A 26,584-nucleotide genomic window follows, 5' to 3' on the forward strand; every position below is an offset into this window, starting at 1 on the left:
CCAGTGATTCTTGGCACAGGAGTCACCTGCACATGACAGCTAAAAGGACTGCATGACATCCGGAGATGATAAAAAAAAATACAGGTTAGGTCACAGTTCAATGCTGGGGAATGCCTGAAAGAGAAACACCGAACTGGCACAGTATCTCCCAGTATTGCAACTTGCACACACTTGTCCGTGATGATTTGCGCTCCCGACTACGAGTAAAACAATTTATTTCATAATTGCACCCGTTAGAATGCAGAAGGCACCTTAAACTTTCGTTGAAAGCGCTCTGCCAGTTGCCTTCTAAAGAGCACTCCCCTCCCACACTGGGACTGTTAAAGACTGGCCCTATAATGACCAAATAAACAGGTATTTATCCCAGCAAATGTTCATAGACATTATAACTTTCTGTGCATTTCTGTTTGGTCATAAAGAAGTGTTCATGTCATGGTCCCGTTGCTTTGTCATTACCCCTCTGATTTTATCTCCTCGAGGTTTAGGCACCTTCCGCTAAAAAGAGCGCCCCGTCTTGATGAGATATTTCCGGACATGGTTGGATGTGAGCCTGTACTTTGAATGCAAGGCCTGGGACCTAGATTAGCGTTTAAGTTGCCGTCTATAGAAAACTGTATTGTGGAATCCTACCTACATCTAGTGCTTCACAAATAAAGTGCTCTCATGAGAAATAGTCTTGGACCTCCAGGGTGTCGGGTGCTGGCTCTTTATTCTTGAACATGAACTCTAGTGTGGGTCGCTTTCTTGCACATGACTGAATATCTTCCAACCTCAAGTGTCTGGTCATCTACTCCATAAGCCCGGTAGCACCGTGGCAACAAGAGTTGGAGTCAAAAGTATTCATGCTACCATCACAAGTAACGATGCAAGTAATTTTAGTGTACCCGAGCACAACACCCCAGCCTAGTCAATAACCTACAGAATAGGAGCTGAAGATAAAGGGGGGTTTGCTGTTTTAGACGGAATTGCTTGCAAAAAAGTTTAAATGGATCATAACCATCTTCCTCAAACAGTGAAGGGAGGATATTTGCGAAGTTTGATTCGGCTGATGGGATTGGAGAAATAAATGAAAGAAACACATTGGCAAAAAAATCCGAAACCAAAAGAAGCCATAATTTAGGAAACAGAATGAGCAACATTTGGATAAATTACATCCAGATTTTTGATGGAAGTTAAAACAAATGAAGGAAAGTGAATTTTTGACTAATTGAGACTGGAGGAAATTCAGTAGTAGGGGCATGAAAGTCCATTGGTTGGTTTTCTAAATTTCCCAACCGATCCTGAAAAGAACCAGTAGATGGCAGGAATGGGTAAAGTATACGATTCAGAAGAGCGAATGAAGAAAAAAAAAAAAGAAGATGAACGGAGGAGATAATACACAGATAGGAAATAAAGCAAGTAACAATAATAATAACGATGATGATGGGGTGGGGGGGAAGGGGTTAGGGTTATGCACGGGCAGATTTGAGGGCAGCAACAACGCTGTACATGAAGGAGAAACGTCCTGCAAACATATACACTGTAATGGAGTGCTACAACTGAAACAAAACAAGCTGTGAGGTTTCAGCTGGCAGGAAAAAAAAAAAAAAAAAAAAAACAATAGTACCAGGAGCAGCGGATGGGCACTGATAAAATAGAATCAATCTTTGCTTGGTCCCTGCTCCACAGCAAGCGGCAGAAGTGATGTTTCGGCCACCCTCGCTAATTAAAATGGCTGCACAGAAGAGTGAGGCAGAAGCAGACAAATGGTAAGCAACAGGCAGGTTCAAAGCCCGTTTTGGATACAAGAGTCTCTCGCAACCAAGATGCATGAGCTAGCGTGTGAAGATTCAGACAAGAAAAGCAACCATGGGAGAATAAAAGGCTGGTATAATGAATGATGCGTTTCAGGGTCTGGTAAAGTGAGCGGATGAAAAACAACAATGAACAATACTCCTTGTGTTTGAAGAAGGGACAATGAGCTATTCAAGATATCACCTGTCATGAAGATGTAGATTAAGAGGACAGGTACATGTCTGGAGAGAACTGAAACAGCACTTTAGAAATGATATACCTGAAGCGGACAAAGAAAGATTGTCATTAAAGAAGAGAGACAATTATTGCTACAGAAGAACAGAGAAGACATACACAGTTCCTTAAAAGAAAAGTAAACGTTGAAGGAATGATGCATATTACTGGCTACATTTGTGCTGATAGCATTGCGTTTTTTAACACTATAAGGGAGAGTGGAGAACATTCGCACATACATCTGAAAAGGTGAACTATAGATAAGTGGCACTGCTGAAGTTTACTGGTGTAACCAGTTTGTTCATTAACAAGTTAGACTACTGCATACTTGAATCAGTCACAGTTACAGAGTCCACTAGAAAGTTACACGTCGTGAAGAAAGGACAGTAGTGCGAGGAGAGAGATGATGGGAATGAAAACAGAAAATGGTTACATATATGCAGGCGCCACCACTGAGTACTATTACAGTGGGGAGAGAGGGGTAAGCGTTTCCAAAAGGATTAGTGCAAATTAGGGAAGGTCAGAGGTTTTGTCCATGAGATAAAGATAAGGGAAGGTGTGAGGATAACTGTTCATAAAGCAAGAAGTGTTAACACAGCTTTGAGACAAGAAATAAAAGAATCAAAGAAGAAATGCATGTAGATACAAAAGAACCCAGTAGGGCTTTTTGTTAGGAGTGAACCCACTGATATTAATTCAAAATATTTGAATTGGTTGATTTCCATTCACGAATTTCATGTAATTGTTGGGATTGGTGAAGGGTACCACTGTTGAAGTGTCTACTTAAATAAATAATTTGTACTTCAAGGAGTAAAACTGGATTTTCTACATGCTGTCCTTTCGTTTTTTAGGCTTTTCCATTGCTTTTGGATTCGTCAGCAATCACCCCATCCAGGTGCACTACACTGTCATTTTATTGAAGGACAAGATATTTTTGACCTCTCACCCTACTGCCATATCCAACTTCTGTCACATTGCAATTGTCAAGAAATCATCTAAAGATTAGTGTTTATTGGTCAACTACGGCCTGCTCACTTAACAAGGATTCAAGGAATACAGCATTTTTCAACCTGCATAAGCTTCTAGGCTTCAAAGAAGGCGTTTATTTTGTTGTCTATATAAACATAGTATTATCCTTATTTCATGGCTCGTCCAACAGGCTCAACCACCCTCATCTTTCACTGAACATGGATTCGCAAAGCCTCTTCAAAGACATCCTCTGTACTAGCATTCCCACCGACTATAAATGAAGCAATGCAATGAAAAAAAGTAAAGAAAATACTTTGTGAGGAACTACCCCACAAATAAATTACACTTTGGGAACAAGCACGATTCATCTATCAAGGTTTTAGACATCAACAATTGAGTAGCTTCCTCATCAACATTCACTTTTGGGGAATAGACCTTCGAGAGCTTTCCTTTTTCTTAGCTTTTATACTCCGCTTTGCTTTCACCATGTAGTATACATTATTCAGTTACCCTCCCTCGAACTTGCATTTTTTTTCGCCATACCCCTGTGTTTAGCCAGCAAAAGGAAGATCGCATCTCTGAATCCTCCTGGTAGAACATGCATTGCCAAGTACAATAGCTCTCGTCTTAGTAACCGGTTTGCTTTGGCAGTGGTTTTTAGCCAGACTGATGCTGTGTAGCAGGGCTAAAAAGCACAAAAGTCTCTGATGTAGCCAAGCAGGTAATTTTGTAGGTGCCTTTTTTCTTTTTCATTTATTTACCGATCTAGTGGGATCTGTAACTAAACAGAAAATAAAGCCTGCAAAGGTTTATATGTTTTTTTTTTTTTTTTTTTTTTTTTTTTTTTTTTTTTTTTAAGGCTGGTGGGGGAAAGCGGAATCAACACGGGAAGGCACAGAAGGGACACAGGAGATGCCAAAGCAACCCAGGAGAGAGGGCGCCAAAGCAACCCAAGAGAGAGGGCGCCAAAGCAACCCAGGAGAGAGGGCGCCAAAGCAACCCAGGAGAGAGGGCGCCAAAGCAACCCAGGAGAGAGGGCGCCAAAGCAACCCAGGAGAGAGGGCGCCAAAGCAACCCAGGAGAGAGGGCGCCAAAGCAACCCAGGAGAGAGGGCGCCAAAGCAACCCAGGAGAGAGGGCGCCAAAGCAACCCAGGAGAGAGGGCGCCAAAGCAACCCAGGAGAGAGGGCGCCAAAGCAACCCAGGAGAGAGGGCGCCAAAGCAACCCAGGAGAGAGGGCGCCAAAGCAACCCAGGAGAGAGGGCGCCAAAGCAACCCAGGAGAGAGGGCGCCAAAGCAACCCAGGAGATAGGGCGCCTGGGCAGGAGAGAGGACGCCAAAGCAACCCAGGAGAGAGGGCGTCTGGGCAGGAGAGAGGGCGCTAAAGCAACCCAAGAGAGAGGGCGCCTGGGCAGGAGAGAGGACGCCAAATAGCCTGTAAAGAGGTAATGTTCCATGGGAGGGACAGGCACAAGACTGACAAGCTGAGACATGATAAAAAGCTGGCAAACGAGAGGGACAAGGAAAGACAACCAATGGTAAGCAATGGGACAGTACCAAGCCCCTCTATGTTCTTGGCATGACAAAATATATCTTGCAACAGACACTACATGTGCACTCTTTTGAATGTGTTTCAGGTAGGGATCACAGAAACCCGGTCTGGGGAACTGCAAATGCAGCAATTCTGCTAATGTAAAAGGGCCAGTGCATATGATGCGTGTGCAGCACGCCTCTAATCTCAGCTGTTGCCAATGCCTGCAATGCAGAGGACTTGAACAAAGTAGTCCCCCTCGCATTGCAGGTCAGCGATGGTGTAGCTATTGATGGTGTAGCTATTGATGGTGTAGCACGTGCAGTGACACTTAGGCCCAGGAGCCCGACGACCCACTGAACTCCAATTGCAGCTACGCTTTACTAGGCAGCCCATGAACGGGGGAGTGTATTTTGATTGCTTTCACGAGGGCCCAGAGATTCACTGCCAGCTCACTGTAGATCACTTTGAGGTGCAGTAATAACTGATGGACTTCCCAGATGTCTTTTTATGGAAATCATCTACATAATGCCAACCTCTTAAGGGCAAAGAGATAAATCGGGACCAAAAATCTTCGCGATAAGCCAGTTTTCTTGTTGAATAGCTTGCAAAAAGTGTCATACAAAGTGACACAAAGGAGGCAGGCCAATGTCACACAACAGCACACTGCAAACATAGAAATATCACATATATGCACCCTGAAAACGGGACAAACTTGCCCGATGTCACCAAGCGCCCAGTGAAGACAAAGCGTGCAACCAGCCACAAATTAAACACACCTTCTAATCACGATAGGCTGTTGTGTAGAAAGAATAGAGGGCATCGTGTCTTTACAGTGCTAAGAAATCAGAGAAACAGCGCTACAGGAGCATACACAGGGAACAACCAAAGAGAGCAAGGGCTAATGCACAGTTCACTCTCAGTCATACCTTGAGCTAAGTGCACAGATCACAGCCCTCACACCGCAGGGACTCACTGCTCACTGAACTCACTCAAAGAGGACCCAATGGGGAAGTCCCCAAATGAGTAACTCCCAACACCACAATACACAAAATACACAGTGGGTCTTTAAGCTGCAGTTTTTGCAGTGACACCTTAGTCCTCTACAGGCCTCAAAGAGGATATAAAGAACACCCCCCAAAAAAAAAAAAAAAAACTCAGTTTTTAGAACAAAAACCCTCACCCACCCGCAGGTGACATGCTTCATCACCAGGTTCCTCCTCACACTACTAACGAACAGGTTGGTGGAGTGCGCTACAGATCTCCGTGAATTTGAAGGAGCTCTTAGACGGTAACTAAAGGGATTCCCAATGTAAGCTGTATGGTGTAGGTGATGAGATTGTAGTGAAGAAAGTGAACAAAAGTGAGTTAAAAATGTAATCACTATTCCTGATAGGCATGATTAAAACCAGAAGTAAAACAAATGCAGGCTTCACACTTGCAGTGATATTAGGGTCAACACGTTTCTGCCATTCTTACTAACCCTACAACCAGGTGTATGGCATTCATCGGGACCTCTGCTGGAAACCTTATCACTCTGCCAACAGGGACAGTTACAAACGTTTCATTTGCAATATTTGTGACTTGACCAGGATAACTTGGGGTATTGTGGCTCAGTGCACACTCGCGGATGCACACACCGTGCATGCTTTCAACAATGCAAAAATGAGCACAAAATGACACTATGAACAGTACTGCTGGCCAACAAGCGAGGACTGGCTGAAATTCTCACACATATTAGCTACCAAATGATCTAACCTTTCCGTCCTCCAATAGTGAAAAAGTTGAAAAAAAAATTAAGAGACTCCTTGCATTGAAATGGAACAACTATAACTAGGAGTGAGTGAATTATTCACATCCTTTAAAGCTGCCCTATTGTCACTGATTACAGAATGAATCAGCAAATTGATTACATTTATTAATGGACTTGGTTCTGAAGTTAGTAATAGGGAGATGTTTCTAGCTCATCAATAGTGGTGAAGGCTGCTTTAGAAGTGCTTAGTGCCTTAAAGATCTTAGTTGTATAATAAGAAGCAGTGGCCTCTTTAAATGATTTTGCTTGTTTGCATTCTCTACTTAATCGAAGTCTGTCTGCTTTAGCGGAGGCACACAGTCAGTAGGCAAGGCATGCTCTAGATGACATAGGGCCCACGCCCCATCATGACTAATTCCTCAGAGCACCACCTATTATTTTGGTTCTCTTTTTTCCAAAAAATGGTCTGGTATGGTAACATCTCGTCTAGCGTAATGATCAGTTTGTCATTCTAGTGTTCAGTGTGCGTAGAGACCGTCAAAATAAGAATGAGGATGGTCTTGAAGGCAGATCACCAACAACTCATTTAGGTCCAGATGCCTTCATTTGTGTACAAACGCGTTGGAAGTTTTTAGGCGGGGAATACCTCGGTGACCGCGAAAAATGTAGAGCACAATGATCAAACCACAGAATTTTAAAGTAGGTGAGCTTTCACACAGAGTACTACCAACACAGATTATGTCCAACATATGCCCCTCTTTAAGTGTTGGTGCGCTTTCGGATAGGGAAAGAATGAATAATGAAAACTAAGCAAAATGTTCATTAAATAGTATTAGCAGGAGGCTTCATTTGCACCCACAAGGAGGACAATAACATATAATGTTCCATTGCTGACACTCCCTATCAAACCTCAGACTAAAAGTAACTTGAGCGCCAAACAAGCATTAGACAATGACAGTTTACCAGAGTGTTTAAAAATCGGTGCTAGGCCATCAACACATTTACCTTTATGTTGATCTGAAATAATGGAAAAACCTTGAATACGAAGCGACTTGAAATAGTACAACGATCATCTTGAACTAGCTCTCAGCGAGTATGATTAGGGGCTTCACTTCTTGAGATGCACAGATTTTATACACCCGCACCAGTCGCTTGGTGCGTTCAGTGTAGGCCTTTTTCCAGAATGATGAGCCAAATCTGGTTGAATAGACCCATTTAATAAGAGAGGAAGTACGGCAATGCCAGATTAGTGAAGCTGTTTACATGTACTGCCATAAGTGAGGGCAGAGAAAGTGAGGAAGTTCATTAGAGTGTCAATGTGAAAATATTTCAGATTTTTATGACTCAGACATTACTTCAGCTCATCACAACATCCAGTAAAGAAACAGACCAGCAGCAGCATGTGGGGAAAGTTAGAACTATGTAGAGTATTCCTGCCAATTTATTATTGGCAGATATGATGCAATTATTGGCAGATATGATGCAAGCATAATAAAGAATATCTAAATCATCCTTGGTAGCCTTTGGAACTGGAGACTGTATTTCTTTATTCTGTCGGGACGCGCATTGTGCCAGCTACGTTGCAAAGCATGTGAACCATTTATTAGCTTTCTCTTGATACATCTTGGACTTCAGTCAGTCACAGGGTGTCCGGTCAGGCTGGAACGATAGATTGCTGGGAAGCAAGACCTTGACAAGTGTAATTGCCTGCTATTCATAGACAGAGGTTTTTTGTGGTTTTACTTAAGTCGCAGATGCCCTCTGAAGCAAAGTTACTTCAAATAATACAAAGAGCAATCTCTCTGGAATTTGGCAATGGTATGAGAAACGTTTCATTTGGAAGACCTTGCGCCTCATCTTCACAAGATCTCTACATGTTGCAACCATATTATGTTTTCAAAGTCTGCGACAGAAAAAGAATATTCCCTTACTTTCGAATCTCAAGCTATGTTTTGAAACGGAGTCTGCAGTTCAGACACTAAATTTAAAAAAGCCCTGCTACGTGGGTGATCAGTAGTATAAACAAGCACATTGTATTTTATTTTCTGACGTTGTGGACAAAGGTTCTCCTGCCCCAAAAAGAGCTATTGGATATGCCAGGTCTTCCACAAGAGGTGTGTGCATCCAATCCTCCCAGCCATCTCTGTACGATCGATGAATCGATCGAGCCATCCATCCATCCAGGTTTGTTTCACCTCTTCTATCCTTCTCCACAAACCCATTCCTCCCTTACTTCAGCCCAACCCTCCTATCGTCCCCCCCAAACCATTCCTCCCCCCACTACATCCTGTCATTCCCCCACCCCATTCATTAATTCATTCAATATCTACTCACCCTCCGCCCCACTACTCAGCAACATCCCTCCCAAGCAATGCCTAGTATGCAACATTTTAAAGAGTGCAAGATTTCTGGGAAAAACAAAAAACTTGGTTTCACACTGCAGACCGATTGCCAGTTGTTCTTGGAGTAATCTTAGGTAGGCCAGGAAAACACTGACCTAAGGCTAGACCATACGCCACAGAAGAGTTAGAATATGCTAGTACTGCCTCACGTTTACTTCAAATGTCTGGTTCCTGAACAGTTCTGGAGTAGTGACCAGATGGGTGGTCCTTAACAGAGATCATCATACCTCCTTAAGCAACACTTGACCGCCTGAAGCATTAGAATGATACCCCCTGCACCACCAGTAACTTTCATTTAGCCAATGGCAATACGTCTATTCTCTGCAGAAGCACTTGTATATTCATTGCAAACACATCCACACCCATAGTAGCAATGGTTCACCAAAAAGTCAAGTACATGCAATACTCACCCAACCAGTGCCACTCTGTGTCTAATGTACTCCGTGGCATGCCCCAGTCCCAAGGGGTACATTGCTCTGCTTTTGGGATCCACTCGTGCAATGCTTGGTGGCAGCTGTCGAGCAGAAGTGCCAGACGGCATCAAAAAAGAAAGTGCAGATCGGAAGATGGATCCTGCAGAGTCTATGAAGTCTGAGTGAGAATCGTTGCTCCACTAAGGAAAACAAACAATATATATATTCACACAAAGCTTGTTAAACAAAATGTACCAGTCTAATCTAAATCTAGGAATCAAGCGTCTCCATTTTACAGAGAGCTCTTAGTACAGAGGTACTTCATAAATGCTTGATGTAACAGGGATGTGGAATTCCTATCGCCCGGGACATCTTGTTTGGGGTCAAGGGCAACAAGTTTTTATGTTTACTTTGTCCTTGGGACAAGTAGGCCCAACCCCCTGCAGCACCAACCCTTTGGCTGCCTGTTTACAGAGAGTTGAACTCTCTGCAGTTGAGATAATGTGTTTCCAATGGATAATGCTGTTCGAACTTGTATTTATGGTTCATTATTTGAAAGCCTTCATTATTAGGGTGCGTGCTGTAAATAAATGTTTTAAGGTCACACTTCACTACTGACGTTGGTTCCAGTACAAAAAAATAAAACGTGTACACACATGTTTGAAACGTTTAGGCTAAGAGGCTAAGTATAATGCTCCCAGAATGCTCTCTGATTATATGCAAATGAAGTGTCATTTAGTAAAATGTGTTGATGCATGCTAGTATTTCCCAAAAATATTTCTAATGGAAAATCAGTGTAACCATTTTCAACACTATTATGGGAAGCATGAAAATAAACAAACACTGACAAAGCCAACTGATCTGACATATTTTTATAAGTCTTTTAGTTTTATCAATGCGTGTCTTGTTTTGACATGGCTTTTGTAACACTTTATTGTTGTGGCAGCTACCAGGCCCTCAACATTGTAACAAACATTGGCAAAACCCCCCCAAAAAGTTTTTGAACTCTTAAAGCACACGTTGCCACCAGCGGCATAACAAAGGCCCCGCAGCTGCCCTCCAGGGGGCCCCGTCAGCACAGCACCTGCCCTGAGTGAGTCTGGAGAGGGTGCTCCTCCATGTTCTTTGCAAAGGGGCACCCTCCAGTTTCGTTACGTCACTGATTGCCACTGTAGTTCCTGACACTGAACAAAACTACTTTGTGTGGCAATATGCTCCTTGTGGAAGAGCAGAATGCGATCACTCACAGTAAAGCCAGCCAAAAGAGAGAGAAATAGAAGTTTAATAAAAACAAAATGTCTTTGTTAACACCAGACCTAATTAGGGACCAAGACCCACATGTAGGTAGCTTTTTGCATGTCGCAAACAGCGACTTTCGCTGTTTGCGACGTGCAAAAAGCACATTGCGATGCACAAACCCAGTTTTGCGATTCAGTAACCTGGTTACCGAATCACAAAATGGGTTTGCGACTCGCAATTAGTAAGAGGTGTTCCCTTCCTAATTGCAACTCGCAGTGCAATGTAGGATTGTTTTGTGACCGCGAACGCGGGCGCAAACCAATCGCAGTTTGCACCCATTTCAAATGGGTGCTAACACTTTCGCAAAAGGGAAGGGATCCCCATGGGACCCCTTTCCCATTGTGAATGTCACTGTAAAAAAAAATTCAGAGCAAGCAGTGTCCTGTGGACCACTGCCTGCTCTGAAAAAATGAAACGAAAACGTTTCATTTTTCGTTTTTGTTATGCATCTCGTTTTCCTTTAAGGAAAACGGGCTGCATTACAAAAAAAACTGCTTTATTGAAAAGCAGTCACAGACATGGTGGTCTGCTGTCTCCAGCATGCCACCATTCGTGAGGGGGGTCGCAAATTGCGACCCACCTCATGATTATTCATGATGTGGGCATTTGCGAAGCCCTTGCGAATCACAGATGGTGTCAAGGACACCATCCTACATTCGGATTTGCGACTCGCAATTTGCAGGTCACAAATCTGAACCTACCTACTTGTGGCCCCAAATTCTTAAAGAAAGTCACAAAAGTGCACCCATGGTATATGTCGTACCCCTATAAAATATTTGTGAACTGTATTTTAGCGTGGGTAAATACGATGTGTAGATTTGCTCATGTGAAAATCTATTGAGCATTTGCAAGTTCATTTTCCCTCCAGCCACTTTCTTCCCAACCCTGGAAGAAGTTCTAATTCTGCCATTGTCAGGAGTAAATGTCCAACCTTTCTTATTATGGGAAAATATTAGAGAGAAGCTGGTAAAAATCTTTAAAACATGCAGGTTAGTAGGTTTGCAGACTCAAAGGCATTCCAGCCCTGGAACTATTGCTTACTGCTTCCTCCAGCCCCAGTATGCAGATCTGCAGAAAGGTGGCAAAATAAGGAAATTTCTACAGTAGGGATTGAAACTCCAAGTATTCAAGCCCTACTATGGTAGTAGCCCTGGCATAATCAGAGAGGCTATTAATTGCTGCCATAATTTGTCGCCACACTACATGGCACCAAAGGGACAAGTAGATCTTTTTACAGGACAAGTAGATTTGAGAAGCAACCTGTCCCCTGGACAAGTAGATATTTTAATAAATTCCACACCCCTGATGTAACCTTTGGTACAGAACCAGCCCTTAACTCGTCTTGCATGAAAATCAATCACCTACATCAATATGCAGCTCACCAATAAGGATCCAGACCATTACATCAGACAAAAGGCTCACTATGAGGTAGCAGCCTGTTAATCCCCATGGCACACCCAGCCCTACAAAAGCTCAGGTTTATTAATCTCACCGGTCTACTTCTAGTTACTTAAAGGTTATTTCATTACACCCACCCTGGGTTCATATAACAGTCACTACAGGCCATTTCATAATAATATCCACAGTTTACAAACGTTTTACGTCTACTAACAGCACCCCTAGTCGCTCTGTAGCTCACTATAGATTCAAGTCCATTCATCCATCAACTGGCCCAGAAACAGCGCAAAGAAGACATCCCTTTAATACATTCCAGTCCCTATTAAACATGTCAACCGGGTGCACATTATCTAATGTTTTACTTACAAAAGCAGAATTGATGGCATCTACAAAGCTTTCTTCATCCATATTTAACAACTGTGAGGCTTGCTCCAGAGATGTGGACCACACAAGTGAGCTACACGTGTCCGAGAGCTGACCAAGAGAGAACAAGTTAAGCATAAGGATACAGAAGTCTTTCTACAAATAAAACATTCGTGCATAGGAAAGCCTGCTCGGTGTACAAGAACTAACAATTTCCAGTGCAAGTTAGTTACAACACAAACTATGGCAGATTATCTTACAAAAAGTAGGAAAACAGACATTAGCAAAATGGGTAACCCCAGTGATGGCCTCACAACATACCCAGACAAGGGAAAATAGTGCAAGAGTGCTAGAAGATCCTGAGGTGATATGGGAAAGGGTTGCAGTGAAATGAGAAAGAGGATAGCAAGGGAAGTGGACTGCTGAAAGGCCACATAGTGGCAGTGAGCAGGAGAGAGACTGGGGAGAGCTGGGGCATGGATGTCAGTGGCCCTGTATTTGTAACAGATAACTGATGGGAAATTAGACTTTAAAAAGCTGAGAGAGAGCTTGATGTTTGACTACTACAAAGTTGTGATCTATACTACAACTTGTTGCTGAAGTACTTCAAGGAACAGAAGAGCTGCATTGCTATGTCTCGTGTAACGACCAAATGCATGCCCCCAAAGCCAGCGATGCAAATGGCATCTACAGTGTGGAACACCGCTGACTTCAAAATCATTATGAAACAAACCTATTGTGCCTATGGTCAATATCCCAAAGTGTGTTCATGTAAAGAAGTTGGTATTCCGAGTTCAATCATCCAATGACCGAGTGATGCTCATGACGTGAATCTAGCCTAGGTATTTCATTAACAATGAATACAGTAGGCTAGGAGTTAGACAGGTATATGCATCTATAATCATAGCCAGAGGAAAGCATGACGGTCAATGTGCTCCTACCGGCAGGAGAGCGACAGGTCCAGAAGGCAAGAACCTCTGCCATGCGACATTGTTCTCCGTGGCCTGCAGCAAAAGAAACAATCCGGATGGGCAGCTGAACTGCAATGGATGGACAGTCTGGGGGGGGGGGGGGGGACATCTATGGGTCTTACCTCGGACAAATGCAGAGTAGCAACAACTGCTGCTTGGTCGTAACGCCACTGGACATTCTGGATCCCAGCCGCTGCTCGCACCAGGGATTTCTGTCCATCTGCTCCGATCTGTAGGGAGTTAAAGTGGGGGGAAAGCAACGTGACAATAGAGAAGGAGTACAACATAGAGGCAGTAACTAGAAGCTAAGGATGGAGTAACGTACTGGGACAATCTTTGAGATACAAGGGTGAGAGCCATTGAAAGAGGCAATAATAGAAGCATTAAATTACTAAAACAAATTAGCAAAAAGGGAGAGCGACAGAGAGCTGTAAAAATCATAAGCAAGGAAAAGATTAGATAAGAGTAATGAACAGAAGACATTTTACTGACAGTGGAGTATCATCCCTGTCGTGGGTTTAGGTTGCAGAGTAGTGGAGGCAGCATACCATGTTTAGTGAATTAGTCGCCGTGAGCTAGCCTTTCTACGTGCGCCACTGAAATGGAGCTCTAGCGGACCACTCATGTAAAGTTCCATATCTAAGTGCTAATCTCCAACCTAGTGCTAACATTGGAAAGGAACCGGGGTCTGGGGGTAGCTGTGCAGGAGGTCTGGATGGGTTTAGGGGGAGAAAAAGATGGGGGGCAGAGAGAGAAGGGGAGAGAGAAGGAGGGGGGAGAGAGTGAGAGAGAGAGAGGGAGAGGGGAGAGAGAGAGAGAGAGAGAGAGAGAGGGGGAGAGGGAGAGGGGGGAGAGAGAGAGAGAGAGAGAGAGAGAGAGAGAGAGAGAGAGAGAGAGAGAGAGAGAGAGAGAGAGAGAGAGAGAGAGAGAAAAAGTGGAGGGGGTTGGGGGAGAGAGAGGCAGGGACACAAACCTGTGCGGTACATATATTGTGTGGTGAGTGAACACAAGTATTGGGAGGTCTGCAAATTCCATTTTGGAAGCTCCTGGCCTGATCCTGTGTACAAGATGGAGGGCGAGGTTATTGTCCACGTCAGTGGAAGTGTATTGCTGACAGTCCTGAAGCTGCAGGAAGAAGATCTGGACACTGAAGAGTGGAAAGAGGAGACACTGAAATTTACTTAGGTTATTTTGCTGAGAAGGGCTCAATGTTCCGGTGTACTGTCATTAGGTAGATGGTGGGGCTAAAGGGTGTATCTGGAGAACAGCCTGGAGAGGACACTTGAAAGAAGAACCTCCTCAACCTGGTTCCAAGTGGGAGGTCAAAGAATCCATATCCTGTCTATTTTAACTGTGTAAAAGTGGGAGAAGGAAAATGTTACTTACCAGTAGATATCTGTTTGTGGCATGTAGTGCTGTAGATTCACACGCTGGGCATAAGCTCGCCATCTAGTGTTGGGTTCAGAGTAGTACAACTTGTTTTTGTTCAAAGGTTTTCAAGTCACGGGATCGAGTGGCTCCTCCTCTCGGTGATACTGCGCATGGTCATCAAGTACTTTGTTTGTCCCACGCGGCGGTGGTGGATATATATATCTCAGCCACATCTCCGCCCACCTGAGACACCTGCACTGGCTTCCCGTCAGCAAAAGGATCACCTTCCGTCTCCTCACCCACGCACACAAAGCCCTCCACAACAAGGGACCAGAATACCTCAACCGTCGCCTCAGCTTCTACGCTCCCACCCGTCTTCTCCGCTCCACCAGCCTCGCTCTTGCCGCCATCCCTCGCATCCGCCGCTCCACAGCGGGTGGGAGGTCCTTCTCCTACCTGGCGGCCAAGACATGGAACACCCTCCCCACCATCCTCAGGACCATCCAGGACCACTCTGCATTCCGGAGACTCCTCAAGACCTGGCTCTTCGAGCAATAGTAACCCCTTCCCCCTAGCGCCTTGAGACCCGCAAGGGTGAGTAGTGCTCTTTATAAATGTTAATGATTTGATTTTATATATATATATATATATATATATATATATATATATATATATATATATATATATATATATATATATATATATATATATATATATATATATATATAAAATCTATAGATACACACACCTTCTGGGGAGGAGGGAAGGGGCATGTGAATCTACAGCACTACATGCCACAAACAGATGTCTACTGGTAAGTAACATTTTCTGCTTAATGGCATGTGTAGCTGTAGATACACATGCTATGCATAGACTGCAAAGCAGTCCTTCCATAAAGAGGTGGCTAGTGAGTAGGGGTTGCAATTGCTTGAAAAAGTGTTTTAAGTACTGCCTGTCCAACATTTGCTTGTTGTCTGGCAAAGACGTCTACACAATAATGTTTAGTAAAGGGATGTGATGTAGACCATATTGCTGCTTTACATACGTCTGCCATTGGTAAGTTGCCTAGAAAAGCCATAGATGCACCTTTTTTCCTAGTGGAATGTGCTCTAGGTGGTATAGGTACTTGTCCTTTGGCTTTGGTATAGCAAGTTTAAATGCATTTGACTATCCATCTTGCTATAGTTGTTTTAGATACTGGGTCTCCTTTATGTGGTAATAAGAAAGCCACAAAAAGTTGTTTTGTTTTTAAAAAATGTTTTGTTGTGTCTATGTAGTACATACAAGCTCTTTGGACAGCTGGAGTATGTAGAGCTTTCTGCTACAGATTCTGGTTTTGGAAAGAAAACTGGCAGTTCTATTGTTCGATTACTATTAAATTGCAAAATGACTTTTGGACAAATATTGGATTTGTTCTTGATACAATCTTTTCTTTATGAACCTGAAAGAAGGGTTCTCCTAAAGATAGTGCCTGGAGTTCACTAACACGCCTGAGAGAAGTGACAGCAATTAATAATGCTACTTTCCATAAAAGGTATTGTAATGGCCATGAGTGTAGTGGCTCAAATGGTGGAGCCGTGAGTGTTGCAAGTACAATATTTAAGTTCCAAGATGGAGCTGGAGGGATCCTTGGTGGAATTATTATTTTTAGTCCTTCCATATACGCTTTGATAACTGGAATTCTAAACAGTGAAATATGTTGTCTATTTTGTAGATATGCAGCTATAGATGCTAAATGTAAACGAATAGATGTGTAGGCTAAAGTTGCCTTTTTTAAATGTAATAAATATTTTACAATGTCCTGTAGTGGTGGTTGAAGAGGGTCAATGTTTTTTGTTTGAAAATAACAAACAAAATGTTTCCACTTTGCTGCATAGCACTGTCTAGTGGTAGGTTTGCGTGCTTGTTTTTAGGATATCCATACATTCTTGTGGTAAATGTAAATATCCAAATTCCATGACTTCAGGAGCCATATCACTAGGTTGAGTGGTTTGGGATTTGGATGTCTTATTTGTCCCTGTTTCTGTGTTAGACGATTTGGATGTTTTTGATGAGGAACAACAGAGTTCCAGAAGTGTTGTGTACCATGGTTGACGTGCCCATGTAGGGGTCACCAAGATCATGTTGAGGGAAGATTGTTTTATCTTCCGTACTAAGAATGCTAAGAGTGGGAGAGAGGGAAAAGCGTAAGCAAATATCCCTGACCAACTCATCCTTAGAGCATTGCCTTTGGACTGAGGGTACCTGGAGGCGAAGTTTGGGCATTTTTTGTTTTATTGCGAACAGATCTATTTGAGGTGTTCCTCACTTTGTGGAGTACTGTTGAAGGACTTGTGGGTGAAGTTCCCACTTGTATGTTTGTTAATGCGTCCTGCTTAGTAGGTCTGCTAATTGGTTGTCTGTGCCTGTATTGTGTCACTTTATGAATATGGTGACAAATCACCCATTTCCACAGTGGTTGTGCTAACTGGGAGAGTTGTTGAGATTGTGTCACCACCTGTTTTTGAAGATAGTACATGGCAGTCATATTGTCTGTACGTATCAATACTGTTTTGTGTTGCAATTGTGGTAGGAATGCTTTCATTGCCAAGAATATTGCTTGCAGTTCGAGATAACTGATATGACGAGACCGGTGAGTGTCATCCCATTTTCCCTGCACTGTTAGGTTGAGGAGATGAGCTCCACACCCGTTGTTTGAGGCATCTGTTGTGAGAGTAATCTGAGGCAGAGGGTCTACAATGGGCTACCCTTTTAAGAAGTTTGTGGTATTCCACCAATGTAGAGAGAGAAGTCTGGCGGTCCCAACAACACTAGCTCTTCCATTTGACCCTGTGCCCGAGACCATTGACGAGAGAGAGACTGTTGAAGAGGACTCATGTGAAGTCTGGCATGAGGCACTATGGCAATACAAGATGCCATCATACATAACAGTTTCATCACAATTCTTACTATGTATGTCTGGTTCTGTTTTAATGTTGCAATTAATGTTTGGAAAGCTTGCATTCTGTTTTAGTTGGGAAATGCTATTCCTAATTGTGCATTTAGGTTAGTTCCTAGGTATGCTTGTGTTTGCAGAGGTTGAAGGTGGGACTTGAGGTAGTTCATGGTGAATCAGAGACTGTAGGAGGCGTATTGTAGTGCGAGTATCTTTGACACGTGCATTATCACCAAGAGGAGGAGTCACTCGATCCCGTGACTTGAAAACTTTCTTCGAACAAAAACAAGTTGTACTACTCCAAACACAACACTAGATGGCGAGCTTATGCCCAGCATGTGTATTTGCAGCTACACATGCCATTGACCAATGATATACTTCTTGTTCCAGTTCACATTTTGTTGCATCAAGAAAAGTAGCACTCCACCCAGTGCTTAGAGGACTGCCCAGCTGGAGTTTAACAGCTAGCTTCCCTGAGATAAGGGGAGATCACCTGACCCAGGAAGAAGCTTTTGTTTTTACCTGAAGCACATGGAAGCCAGCCTGCCTGCTGAGAGAGCAAAGGAACATGCCAAACATCTGGAGGTGCGACTGTTCAGGGAGAGCCAGAAGCAGCTTTACCCATGTGATATGACGATCCATCTTAATAGGATGGCAGATGGCAGAGGGCAGTGATCTGCAAACTCAAGGAACAGTGCGTGCTGTATCTATGGATGAACAGTGTCACATGGGAATCATGGCATCAATGCACATCACCTGTGCGGACTGAGCTATTGCCTCAAACGGTTCCTACGCAGACACTGCAGGTGCATCAACAAACTGTGCCTGTGCCAGAATTGTTCAGCGACCCCAGAAGGTGACCCACACTGCTGCCCTCTGCAGTCATGGTCAAAGTGAGGGAGAACCTCTGGCTGACATCCCCTCCTGAAAGAGGTAATAAACAAAGCCCATGCTGCACATCTTCACCGGCCACCCAAGGAGGACCGAATGACTCCGCTGTGGAGAGAAATAAAACTTGGGACTACTGAACACACAACCTAGTAAAAAGAGAGTTATCCCCATGTATGCCTTGATAGCTGCCCAGAAAGAACTCAGATCCAGAAGGTGAGGCGGGGCCTACCTAGTCTATGCAGTAGAGACACCTGTGAGAAGCAGAGAGTACGAGGTGTGGATCAAAGGATCCCAGACACAGATGCCATAGCACCAGTGAAGTGTTTATACCAGTAGCTTGTTCTGTGAAGTACTGAGTTTTGTGCATGCATTAACGTACTTTTCTTTATCAGGGTAAAAAAATGGGTTGGACAAATAGTTTTTGTGCTTCTGGTTGGCAGTCAATGCTGAGTTCGAGAACACCCACACTAACTCCCAGAGAAACCAGAGACTTCTCACTGACTACCACTTAGAGATAAGTGCTGAAGGGGATGTACCTAGCCCAGTTTCACAGAGCTGTAATAGGATGAACCCTGGGACATCACCTGGTGAGTAAACATTGAGCTCACTGATCACGAAAGCCACAATATGCCCTTTCTGGTAGAATGCAGTGAAACCTAGAAGCAATGATGTGAAACTTGCAGAGCATCTTCTGGAGTCTCTCCAGACCCCTTCACTTCCAGCCCTCAGAGACATCAGCACATAAGGTATTGCTTATCTTCTTTATTGGGGTCATTAATCTTCTCAGGCTGCTCTGCTATTGTTAACTTCATTAGAGCTTTGTCGAAATGAAGGGAAAAAAAAGCTTACAAGACTTTTTATTCTTTTAACAGTAGCCACCAGTGACCACCAAAACATAGGAGGAAAAGGGAGGGTTGAGCAATTTATATGGCGAGAAAAGTCCAGTTCTGAATTTACAATGCCAATAGCTCTAACTCAAGAAAATGTGAGACCTATTGCATACGCTTGTTTGTTTTACTTGCACAAACAAAAAAATTAATTGATAGCCCCTCTGTGATTAGAAACTTGATAGTTACCCCCAAAAGCCTAATCGAACCATGACTATATTCCTTTGTTTTCCCCATTTCACTGAACCTGAAAACCACTTATCCTCCCATTTCCCACTTCACCTATATACCCAAGTCTTTTTCTCGCATAAAAAAACATTTTCATCACACTAACTGTAAACTTCAGGTTCCTACCATCCTTGACCCTTCAAATCAATAGTCACCTCTTTACTAGGACAATATTTATATTTGCTCAGAAAGCTGAAAGTGAACATCACAGGCCACTCATTGTCAAATTAATGTAAACTGGTTACTAATAATTGACAGGCCCACAGGTATTATTCACTAGCCCTCACCATTTCTTACATTCAATCTTAGAATACCACTGTACTCAACCATCAGTTGTTGAAGAACTCTGGGTCCCAAATACCTGTGCTATTTAGTTGAAATCACAAGATGTACAGACTCCAACATTTAACAATGTCCATTTTTATTTGTGTAAATCGGATATCTTTTTCCAAATGCAACAGTTAGAAGGCTCGCCTTTTGTTTTTAATTCGAGCGTAAGTGTACGACCTCTTGTATACTTTTAAGTATACTTCTTCTATGGGCTTGTAGCTATTTCATGTGTTAGTTTCAGTGTAGTTTAAAAATCATTGCTTGCTAGTAGTCAGTCATGCCTCTTTGTCCTGCCTTCTTTTGTGTGGGAGCGAGGACCAACTACTGTATAATTACACTTTGTCCTGTTGATCTGGTCTGTAGGGGACTCTTTTTAAGGTTGAGCGCACAAGCGCTTTAACCTGCTGTAATCTCTCTGTGGAGTTTTAACTACGCCCACTGTACGCCCATCAGTTTCGTTGGTTAGTGGGCTTGTTTTTTAAAATTCACTTTATTTCATTTGTGAAAGGCATGCATACGTTATGCCTTTTCGGGTGTTTAACCCTCCTCGAGCGCACTGACCAAATGCTAAAAACATACGTTTTAGCATGGTTTCTGGACTACTTTTTATTTTTATATGCTAAGCAGCACAATCTAGCTGGGCAGTAGTTGAGTGCTTTGCATGACAGCGACCCGGTTACATGGGTAATTGCACTTTTGCCAATATGTTTGATTGCGAGTGAACTTCTGTTTCCTTTTGTGTCTCTCCTTCACACTCATGGTGGCCGTCGGCTCGCTTACGTAAAACTGTTTTACTTTTCATTTTATGTGGCAATAGAAGTCCAGTTAGGACTTTAAAATGCTAATAGCTCTAAGTCGAGCAAATGTGAGACCCATTGCATTGCAAATGCTGGTTTAATTTTGTTTCTTGCTCCTGTCCAGGAAAGCTTCCCTGTTCATTTGCAGAGCATTCTTCCTCTGAGCTTAGCTGTAAACAAGGCTATAAACCAGGCTGTTATCTTGGTCACATGTGTCTTTGTGGGCTGTATCCACTCACTCTCAGCTGCCTGGGTCAGGCCCTTCCTTGGCTTGGATTTTCTCTACCAAGTGTGCCTGCCTGTGTGCTGAGTGCAAGGGTGGAGAGGATCTCTTGTAATTGCTTATAGCCTAGACATCCAGCTCTACAAGGGCTCTGCAATCCTTAGAGACAGTGCCCACTTCTGGTCCATACTGGGATCCCACTCACAGCTCCATCAGTGCACCTAAGTTCAGACACTCCAAGCCCTCAGCTGTGCCAGTAACCCCACACATGCTGTCTGCCAGAGCACCCCAGTTCTCACAGTCAGTACACTCTGCTGTTCTAGTACTGGGACCTCAGGCACAGCTCCATCAGTGCACCGCAGGTCATACACTCCAAGCGATCAGCCGTCCCATTGCCAGGGCACCTCAGTTCTTGCAGTCAATACACTCTGCTTCTCCAGTACTGGGACCTCGGGCGCAGCTCAATCAGTTCACCTCAGTTCACAGTCCATGTCCTCAGCTGTGCCCATACCAGAACCGCACACATGCTATCTGCCAGAGAACCTCCGTTCTTAGAGTCAGTACACTCTGCTGTTCCAGTACTAGGACCTCGGGTGCAGCTCCATCAGTGCACCTCAGTTCTACCCCAGCGAGGTCACTTCCTTTAATATACTGGGACCACACTCACTTACAGTTCCATTACAGCAACTCAATTCTAATATTCAGTTCCACTGCCAAGCCAGCACTGGAACCAAAAGCAAAAAAAACACAGCTCACTCAGTGCACCTCAAGTCTAACATCCAATACCACTGTTGATGGAACCACCACAGCTCCCCCAGAATCCATCAATTCCATCATTCAGGGCACATTTCTTCTCATTACAAAGGATCACACACAGATCTCTCACTTCTGTGGTTCAGAGGCAATGCCACTCCCATAGTGGGCCCCACTTGCAGCTTTACCAGGGCATCTCCAGACTAACACTCAGCAACACTGGCACGCCAATACTCGGTTCCACACATAGCTCCATTAACATCTCACTTCTGACCTTGTGAGCCCATTACTATTCCAGTACTGCAACTCACATACAATTCTGTCAGTACACCTCAACCCTAACCTGCAGTGCCCCATTATTCAAATACCAAGAATTACATGGCACTCTGTATCTTATTCCTCACCCGCTGCCTTTCTGTTATTCCAGCACTGGGTGGGGACACAGCTCTGTCTATACCCCAATCCTGATCTGAAGCACCCCAATACTGCTGTATTGGGTTTCACATACAACTCTGCTAATGCACTTACTGATGTTCTGCAGTGCCCCCTGCGTGCCATACTGACTTCTGTTTGAGGGCGAGGGGGAGAGATTTAACTTTATTCTTAGATGCTATCTTTCTTTGGCTGGGTCTGTTTCACCTATCTCACTCCGATCTTTCCTTTACTCTGTTAACTCTCAATGTTTTCTTTCTCCCCCACTTTTCTCTTTCCAGTTCTTGAAATCCACATGTTTACAGTCTCACTCTTTCTTTCAACTATTTCTACTCCTCTCCCTTTTTTTTTTTTTCTCCATTTTTTTATTTATTTTCCTCTTCCTCTTGCTACCCCCTCTTTCAAACATGTGAAAACTTGGTTATTTCTTTCCGTGTTTCGTTCCTCTCTTTTTTCTTCATCAGGTGTTCATACTTTCATTATTTTTTTTCTCTTCCATTCATTCTTTGTCTTTTATTTGCTTTTTCCTTTGACTCGGTATGCGTCCTTTCACTTTTTTTTTTTTTTTAGATCTTTCTTCTTTCCTTTCTTTGTTGTTTTTCTTATCTTTATCTGTCAATTCACGTTTTACTATAAATCCCTCTTTTTCCTGTCTGTATGTGCAAGCCACAAGTTACTTGTCAGGACTTTAAGTGTCAAAGTGGTTTTCCCATTCTGTGTCTGTGGGAAATGTGCCAGTAGATACATGCCCTGGTTCGTTCACTGCTGGTTTACCTCACCATACATATTTTTTTCTCTCATTTTTCATTATTTTTTTTCCTCTTTATCTTTGACCCGCTAACTTCCTTTCCTTTTTTTCTTTCGCCTCACACGTTTGCTCTATTTCTTGTTGTGTTTTCATTTTCTCGTTCTTTCTTTTCCTTCCCTTATTTCTTTGCAACCCCTTCTCTGTCTTCCTTTTGTCTGTTGTATTCCTTTCGCTTCTCTTTTTCTGCCCCATCTGCTTTCTCTCCTGAGGCCTAGTTATCAATGAAGCAACAGGTGCAGTAGCACCAGGGCCCACAGACCTATTGACCTCACTCAACTCTAATTACTGCTGTATTTTCCTACCGAAACTGCAGTCAACCATTTTCCTTTCTTGCTCCAGGGCCCAGGACAACATTACTACACCATTTGTCATCTCCATCTTTACTCCTGACTCCCTTTTTCCTTTCACCCTCCAATCCGTCCCAAATTATAATTTTGATATGGTGCTTTGAGCATTACACTCAAATGCCAGAAGTTTATTTCTGATAAAGGTTTATATGATAACTGTATATAGATATATAGAGGAAGAAGGTAAATGGAAGTGTTTTAGTTAAATGCTGGGCCACTGGAATTATATGGCAGGAAAAGATGAAATTAAGAGGCAGGGTTGACCAATTTATGTGGCAAGAAAAGTCCAGTTGTGAATTTACAATGCCAATAGCTCTAACTCAAGAAAATGCAAGGCCTATTGCATTGCAAATGCTTTTTTAAATTCCAGGTAGGTGCCAATCTATTTCCCAGCTCAGTCCAAATACACACCAGATAGCACATTTCTCACAGAAAGGGCATACACCAAACACCACACTTAAATGTCACACCTTCCTCCATACTTAAAGAAATGCAGTCTGTATTCACGCCACCCATGCTGTAACTTCTGACGAGACTTCATGTTAACATACAGATAACCTACTCATACTAAACCACTGAACAACCATATGCAACAAATTCACTATATTTTAAATACAATGCTAACAAGTTCCATACTTGCGTAATGCAGGGTCCCACTCTTGTAATAACCTATGGCTCATCAGCAAGACCACGGACATTGGATGTCCATGCCACACCCGACCTCAAACTACATAACACTACAAGAGGAAGTTCAGTTTCATAATTTTCTCTCCTGCTACCCATCATGGTTTACTCAACTTGTGGCACTACTTTCAGCAAAAGGGACTCCATACCTGCACTTGTCACTTCTAAAACACCCTCCAATATAACTGGGCAATGTCTGTTTGAGCTACTCACTCTGATGGAGACGTAACTGTCACACCCAACACCATATCTGCCATGAAAGCGGATACTATACTGTAGGAAGCTGACCTGGTGTGTGGTGGGTACCTAAGGCACTTACACCTTAGATCAGGTCTAGGTATCCCCTATTAGTGTACTGTAGGCAGTGTCTTGAAGCCAGGCTCTCTAGAGGTAGCTGTGGATGAGCAGCCAAGGCTTATCTAGGAGACATGCAAAGCTCATGCAATACCACTGTAGTCACACAGCACTTGCACACATGAAAGAAAACACTCAGTGTTACAAACATAAAAGGTACTTTATTTTAGTGACAAAACCAAAAAGTACTAGAGAGGCAACCCTCCAATACAAGGTATGTAACACATCAAATGTACCCTAGTTATCAGCAAAAGGGATAGAAAGTGATAGAAAACAGTGCAAATGCAGTTCAACAATAGTGACCCTAGGGGGAGCCCAACCCATATACTAAAAAAATGGAATGCGAACACATGATCTTCCCCCCACCCCCACCCCCCAGCTAAGTAAGTTGAAGCTGTAGAGGGGAGCTGGGGTATTAGGAAACCCCAAAGGTAAGTACCACAGTGCCCCCTAGCGACCTGGAGAAAGGAGTAAATTACAACATTTGTCACCAAACCACCCAAAAGGAAGGAAAAGAAGAAAATGCAACACCAGACAAGACTGCAAGAAACCAGCGGTGGATTCCTGAAGAGGAAGCCCTGTGGAAGAAGGGGAACAAGTCCAGAAGTCACAGAAGAGTCCAGGAGGAGTAGGAGCTACTACCCCCATCCAGCTGTGGATGCAGGAGTTGATCAACAGTAGGACAAAGACAGTCAGGAATGCAGCCCTGGAGCAGGTGAAGAGTACCTGGAGGATGAAGTCGACATCCCACGCCGGATGGATGGTTGCAATCAGTCAGTGACGTGGAAAAGCCACCAACAAGCCTTGGCAAAGGCAGAAGTCACGAAGGACTCAACCCTCAGGGGGGAGTACAAGGGGGACCCTCAGCAAGGCAGAGGGTCCACAGAAGAGGCAGCCCCCACAGGAGACCCACTGAACGAGGAACCAGGTGTTACAGAGGAGCCTACGCAGCACTACTGGAGAAGGGTCCCACACCTCAGGAGAAGCACGCAGAGGACTGTGCGTCACAGGAAGGAGTGCTGGGGCTATTCAAAGCCTGAAGATCCCTTGGAGGAGATGCAAAAAAGCATTGGCAGCTGCAAGAGACATGGTGCACGGGGGCACTGTCCTCCATGTGAAGGCAAGAGCTTACTGCCACCAAAGTTGGACAGCTGGCAGAGAGGACCAAGCGGTCTACTCTGGACCACCACCAGTGATGCAGGATCCACGCAGCTCAGGATGAGAGGAGATCCACGCAGCCGGTCATCATTGCTGTTGGTGCCTGACGATGCAGGGGGAGGGACTCCTTCACTCCAAGGGAGATTCCTTCTGGTGCAGACAGAAGACTTGCCACCCACAGAGGATGCACAGCTGGGAAAATGTTGCAGAAGTTTGAATGAGCCATGAAAACAATGTTGCAAGCAGAGTCTTCGTCGTGGCTGCAGATTGTCGGTTCCTGGACGGTCCAGTCCTGGTTCCAGTGGCTAGAAGTCAAAGTAGCGGTTGCAGAGGAGTCAGGCTGGAATCTTGCAAGCCGAATCTGAGGACCCCACCAAAGAGAGAGACCCTAAATAGCCCTGAAAGGGGGAAGGGTCACCAAGCCAGGTGACCACCTATCAGGAGGGGTCGCTGACATCACCTGCCTGGCCACTCAGATGCTCGCAGAGATCCCTGCCAACTTTGGATTCAAGATGGCAGAACCCAGGGACCCTCTGGAGGAGCTCTGGGCACCACCCCTGGGGTGGTGGTGATGGACAGGGGAGTGGTCACTCCCCCTTCCATTGTCTAGTTTCGTGCCAGAGCAGGGACTGGAGGTCCCTGAACCGGTGTAGACTGGTTTATGCACAGAGGGCACCAAATGTGCCCTTCAAAGCATACCAGTGGCTTGGGGCGGCTACCCCTCCCAAGCCATGTAAAACTATTTCCAAAGGTAGAGGGCAGTGAACACAGTCAAACACACTGACAACAGGCAGAAAATGGGGGTATCCATGCCAAGAAAGAGGGTACTTTCCTACATATACCACCTCACAAGGTTGAATAAAATACCTGACACTCAGACTATCAATACCACTCTATAACGCACTTCATTTTATGCGACACTGCTATTGAAACTAAGGTGTCATCTTGATACTCACCTTTCTAATAGGTTTAACATAAATGGCAGAATATGCATAATTTACACTACACACAACAAGGTCACAACCATATTGGGCCGACGCAATGGACATTCTCAATAAAGAGGACACACAATCAGCAAGAACAATACTTAACAATATTGTTAAAATCTTAATGCAAAGGATATGCACTCACATTCTTAAGTAACAACATTTTCATTTGACTCCCTCCTATACTGCTAAAGGAGTTAGAGATAACTGTATAAAACATTGATAATAACTATCACATAGTACATGCCCTTAAACAGCAACTATGTGCAACAATTCTGAAAGAAACACAGAATCC

At 43.8% G+C, this 26,584-nt stretch overlaps 1 protein-coding gene across 1 annotated transcript in view; it reads right to left on the reverse strand.

Moving 5' to 3' along the window:
• The window catches only part of COQ6 (coenzyme Q6, monooxygenase), an 81,188-nt gene that overhangs the window by 9,196 nt on the left and 45,408 nt on the right, over positions 1-26,584 (reverse strand). The window contains exons 6-9 of the mRNA XM_069208511.1: positions 13,228-13,335; positions 13,076-13,138; positions 12,138-12,245; positions 9,072-9,274 (exon numbers count right to left, since the gene is read on the reverse strand). Coding sequence (XP_069064612.1) covers positions 9,072-9,274; positions 12,138-12,245; positions 13,076-13,138; positions 13,228-13,335 — 482 coding nt within the window. The remainder of the gene's footprint in view (positions 1-9,071; positions 9,275-12,137; positions 12,246-13,075; positions 13,139-13,227; positions 13,336-26,584) is intronic.

The sequence above is a fragment of the Pleurodeles waltl genome, chromosome 9, assembly GCF_031143425.1.
Source record: "Pleurodeles waltl isolate 20211129_DDA chromosome 9, aPleWal1.hap1.20221129, whole genome shotgun sequence".
NCBI lineage: Eukaryota > Metazoa > Chordata > Amphibia > Caudata > Salamandridae > Pleurodeles > Pleurodeles waltl.